General features: G+C 43.3%; 1 protein-coding gene across 1 annotated transcript in view; it reads right to left on the bottom strand.

Annotated features, from left to right (window-relative positions):
- Positions 1–1653: 1653 nt before the first annotated feature.
- The window catches only part of LOC103213144 (sulfotransferase 2A1-like), a 25048-nt gene continuing 21002 nt past the window's right edge, over positions 1654–5699 (bottom strand). The window contains exons 5-6 of the mRNA XM_007959021.1: positions 4682–4862; positions 1654–1769 (exon numbers count right to left, since the gene is read on the bottom strand). Of these exons, the coding sequence (XP_007957212.1) occupies positions 1654–1769; positions 4682–4862 (297 nt within the window). The remainder of the gene's footprint in view (positions 1770–4681; positions 4863–5699) is intronic.

Genomic DNA, 5699 nt, shown 5'->3' with positions numbered 1-5699 from the left:
AGTTGTTTCCATCTATGATGAATGATGCCACTCCGCAACATATTGGAAATGTAATGGGCTTTCCTATTCTCTAATCTACCAGCCACTCCTCAGAAGGAAGGTTGGGCAATCTACTTCCCTAGCGATACTGCCTCGGAAACCCAAGGAGGGGTCGCTATGTGTTGGGTCCAACTAGATGGCAAATAATAACAATATTCTCTAATCCTTACGGAAGAACGTCAACAAGTATTTTCACCCATGGAGCACCTGTGGACTGGAACTGCAGACCTTTCAGTGATTAGCTGAGCACTTCATCAGCCATCAGGCCTCCTTAAAGTGTGATCTTTAAGAATGTGCTCCAGTCATTTCCCCATTTCAATCTGTTCAATGGATTCCATTGCCTTTGAGAGAATTTCAAGATTCTGTAGTGGCATGTGCAGTTTCCACATTTTAAATGCCCCACCTCATTTCCTGGTGCTCCACACAACAGTCATCCATTCATTTCAGTCCCTGAATATGCCTCGGTATCTTCAACTTTTGACCTTTCCACATGTAGCTCACCCTGCCCCGTTCTCCCTCCACCAACAGTGTCCCATCTATGGTTAGCATCCAGAATGGAGTCTTCTTTATTTCCATATTTCTTCAGAATTCTGTCCCTCTAACTAGTCTCCCATGATCACTAACAGGTACATTAAGAATCCTGTAAGACTCCTCAATCTCTAGGAAGCCTAGTGTCACATGCCTTTATGTGACGAAAGTCTCTCCTAATCCCTTTCTCAGAATGCATGCCTCTGTCGGATACCTTTCTAGTCATGAAACCATAGCCAAGAACAAGCAGGGAAGAGCGAGTCAATCGTTAGCCTCACTCCACAGCCTTCCTCAATTTCAGTCCCGCCTCCCTACCTGACTTTGGAAGAGAAAGTAGAATGACACCACCATCACTCATGACAAATTCATCTCCGATCAATCTCAGATCCTCTATTTCATGTCCATATTGCAGAAATCAATGGCTACAGAGCACAAATGATCAGAAGCCATCCACAAGTCACAGAGAAGACTGCTCCTTAGGGTTTTAAGGAAGGCGGTGACTGTTGAGCAGCTGATCACCAGGCCTGTCTTCTGAGGTCCCTCTGCCTGTGTTCGAGTCACTAACCTTTCAGTAGGAAATCAAATGTTTGACTGTTTGTGCCACCACGAGACCCAGCTGGAGCACAGGAGCACTGCTTGATGATCCAGGCCAAGCACCAAGCACAGCCATTGCAGAGACATCCTCTCTGAATTCAGAGTAATTATGAATGATGGGAAATGCAGACAGAAGTGTGATTGGACATGGCTACAGAGGGAGAGGAACCTGTGTACTGAACGTGTCATTTCATGCTGTAATACCTCAGCCACAGACATGACAAAGCATTCTGTTATACATCTTAGCCTGGGTAACATTTACATGGGTTTCATAATGTGGCTTCCTATTTGTTTGAAATAATGTGGAACCATTGTAGCTGCTATGTCACAAATTTAATAAAGTATTGGTAGTTCATAATTATCAAGTGTGTAATTATGCTGAGGGATTAAAGTCCCCAGGACACAATGCCAAATATTCTTCCATATCTAAGGATGTTCATGTAGAAAGGCAGGAAGGGAATCAATATTCATCTTAGACTCAGAAATATCAGGTCATGTTTCCCATGGGAAGAGCCCTTGAGGAAGTCCTGCCATCTTCTCTTGGTATATTTTATCAAAGGCTTCACTCTGGGCCACCGTGAAGTGATGCTTCCAATCCCCAACGATTCCTGTTAGATACAAAGATAATTCCCATTAAGTGTTTAAAATAGTATCGCAGGACCACAACTGGACTGATCCTGCAGCTTTCCTATCACCCTTATTTGACTAAAAATGAACTGGGAATGTCAGGCCCTATGTCTTCCTTGGCTTGGACATGTCATCAGGAAAGACCAATTTGTAGAAATCCTTCATGTTTGGTAAAGTAAAGGGCCAGTGAATTCAAGGGGACCTTCCATGAGATGCATTGACACAATGACTGCATCAATGGGCCAAACATTGGAAGGTCATGAAGACGGTGCAGGTCTGGTCAGTGTCACTGTTCTACAGGAGGTCACCATGAGTCGGAGCTGACTGGATGGCACCTGGCAGCAACACAGCAGAATAATGACAAATCTCCTGCCTACATTCAGACAGGAATGCAGACTAACCTGAGACTATGAGGTGCATAATCTGTCTGAGCCTTAAGGTTGCCATGTGTTGAATCAGGCTATTCCTCATGGTTGTTTCCTAGTAATATCATGAGGTTGGATAACAATGAAAGGCATCGTGTGATCACAAGTCCATGAGCTATCTAGAATAGACAGGTGTACAGACAGTAGAGTTCTTTAATGGGACCCGGCTAGTGTGGAAAGTGGGGGAGTGCGGAAGGGAGACACAATGCTTTGAGGACACTGAGCTTCTGTTAAGGTTGATATAAGAATTTGGGAATGGCTGGGGTGATGAATGAACAACAACATGAACATAATGGATGTCCCTGAACTCCACAAGTTCAGATTGTAAGAGTGGTAGGTGTTATATTTCTTATATACTCAGCACAATACAAATCAACAAGGGGTGGGCAGAAAGAAAAACAACAACAACAAAAATGGAATTCCAAAACAAAACAAAAACACACAACAAGAGCTTAAGAATTGACCTCCACTGAATGATCAGATATGTCTATGGAGGGGCGAGTGTGCCCATGACCATGTATAAGGTTGGCCAACTATGTTCCCACAAGTGTATTTGTATGTGCTGTAAGAATAACTCCAACTGTATAGTAGAGCTTACAAGGGACATGGTTGTGGAGACTTCTTGGCCACAGCCAGTAACCTGGAGGTGTGAATAGTTGGACCTGTGGTCTCGGGACGATGTTCACAGGGGACATCAAGCTCAATTGACATAGCATACTACACAAAAATGTCAGTCGACATCTTACTCTGGTGAGTAGCGACTGGGATCTTTGAGCTTGCAAGCAGCTATCTAGATGCAATGATGGCTCTCTCTGTCCACAGCAAAGAAGAATGAAGAACACCAAAGACAAATGGAAACAATTAGTTGTAGTAGACCAACTAATGGGAACTGGCAGACCACATGATCTGCAGCCTATGTGACCATGAGATGAGAAGAACTAGACGGTGCCCAGCTCCCACTGCCAACTACTCAGAGGGGGTTGATGCAGTTGATCCTGGATAGAGTGGGAAAACAATGTGGAACAAAACCCAAAATCATTTTTAAAAGGCCAGGTTTGCTGGTCTGACAGAACCTGGTGAGACCCCTGAGACCATGGCCCCTAGCTACCCTTCAAGTCTGGAATTGAACTAATTCCTGTTGCTTCCAGCAGAATAATAGATAGACATATGTGCTGAACATTTACATCAGGTAGATAAGCTACTTGGAGTGATCATTCACCGGAGAACAGAAGGGCAGTGTTTGTACAGGGAGACAGCTAGGGGTGGGGTGGGGCCAGGAGTGCACAGAGGGAAACACAGGGAAGAGGTCACTGTGGTGGGGAATTGGGGAGAGAGCGGGAACGTTGTGGGGAGTTGCAGGCAATGTCATGAGACCAAATGTGTAGGAACTGTTGTATGGAAAATGAATTTGCTCTGTAAACTTTCAGCTGAATCACAATAACAATTTTAGAAAAGGAAAAAAAAAATGACCCAGAACTAAATCTCATATCAAAAATACTATCATCCAGTTGATTCTGACTTATAGTGACCCCCATTGCGTTTCTAACTCAGTAATCCTTATGGAAGTAGATTGACCCATCTTCCTTTGGCAGAGGTGCTGGTGTGTTTGAACTGTGAACCTTCTGGTTAGCATTCAAGTGCCTCAGGCAATGTATCATGTATTCGTCTTCTTGTTTTTTCTATGACAGGGGTTACAGACAACTGCTTCTTTTGAGGAGTGGATATTCCCACAGTCAAAATGTAAGGGGAGAGGCTCATATGCAGGGATGGGGACCACACCAGGACAGTGAGAGGAACCTTTGAAAGGATGTAAGGAGGGCTCTACAAGATGAACAAAGTCTAGAAAATATTTGTTGTCTCTGGGAGTAGCTGCCGGGTGAACGCCAGCTCTGGGCTCTCTATCCAACGTGCGGCAGAACACAAGTGTGCTCTGTGCGGTTGGCAGATTGACATTTCAGAAGCAGATCACCAGGCCTCACTTCTGAGGTGCCCCTGGGTGGGTTTCATCAGCTGACCTCTTGGATAGAAGTTGAGTGCATAACCATTTGTACCACCCAGGAAATAAACTGTTGTGTTGTGTTTTTGTTGTTAGGTGCCACTGAGCTGGCTTCGACTCATAGCGACCCCGTGGACAACATCACGAAACACTGCCCAGTCCTCACCATCCTCACAATCTTTGCTATGCCTGGGCCCATCGTTGAAGCCACTGTGTCTATCTATCTTGTTGAAATTAGCTTAGACTAGATAATTAACAGAGATAAATTATTCAGCAATAGTGCTTCATTTTCACAAATCTTTCTCAGCTTATAAATATCACAACTCATTCTTCATCTTTCAGAACAGATGGCTCTTATGTGACTTTTAACATACAAACCATCTCCTTGCACAATAACTTAGCGCATCTATAGAAGTAGGGTTATTAGTTGTCCATTTCCTTCATGTTCCATGTTTAGAAAAGTGTTTCTTACCTTTTCTCATCAATTGTCCTTTGCTGTGATCAAGAGTGGTATCTGGCATGAGGGAAAAATTGCTCATTTTGTTATTTTTCATGACATTAAAAGATACATTCTTGACAACTGAGTTGAGTTCCTCAGGACTTAGCTTCTTCCCCAAGAACTGACTTATCTTCTCAACACTGGCTCTTATGTCCTAGAAGAAGAAAACAAGAGAGAGGACAAGACAGTAAAGTAAAATCAGGAAGAAGTAACAAGCAGACTGAGAGAGGAATGAAGCAGTAGTCGCCAAAATGAGGGAAGATGTGAAATCATGAGTTGGTTGCACTAATCTGGAAAGTCATCAAAATTGGGTAAAAATAATTTGGAGAAGAAAAAAAAAAGAAAGAAAAGAAACAGGATATTTGGAAGCAATGAAGTGGAGGAAATGATATAATCAGTACATGAAAGATACCATGACCAACACTGATTGCCCAGGTGACTGAGTCCAGGACACTTTAAAAATATCATGGACCACCTAGGAGTTGTAAAGATAATCTGCAGAATGACCCTAGATGTTGTGAGATCACTGGGTGGCACAGATATGTTGTGTCATGCTTGACTTCTAACCTAAATCTTGGCAGTCGAAACTCATCTAGTGGGACCAAGGAAGAAAGGCGTGATGGCCTACTTTGTAAAGATTACAGCCAAGAAAATGATATGGAGCTCATCCCTCCTCTGTAACACATGGGACTTCCATGAGTCAAAATGGGCTCCATGACAATGTGGTTTCATTGTTGTTCTCATAGTGTTAACAGCTCCCAACAAATTCACATCATCAAGCCCTTTTTGGTGCTCACATTACATGACCAAAAAAAAAAAAAAAGAGAGAAAATACTGGAGGCATTGAAGAGATAAGGCACTCTTACATAAGGAGGAGATTGAAGGTGAGATAGACCATAGCCTTATGTGGTTCAGTCACTGGGATGACCTCTGATGGAAAGGGTAGACTAGGAACCGGGAACAATGGGCTAGTATTAACAGATAAACACAA

Source organism: Orycteropus afer, unplaced genomic scaffold (genome assembly GCF_000298275.1).
Source record: "Orycteropus afer afer isolate SDZICR_OR568_19922 unplaced genomic scaffold, OryAfe1.0 scaffold01333, whole genome shotgun sequence".
Classification (NCBI taxonomy): Eukaryota; Metazoa; Chordata; class Mammalia; order Tubulidentata; family Orycteropodidae; genus Orycteropus; species Orycteropus afer.
Note: the sequence above shows the minus strand (reverse complement) of the source record. Positions and strands in the feature narration are given on the sequence as shown.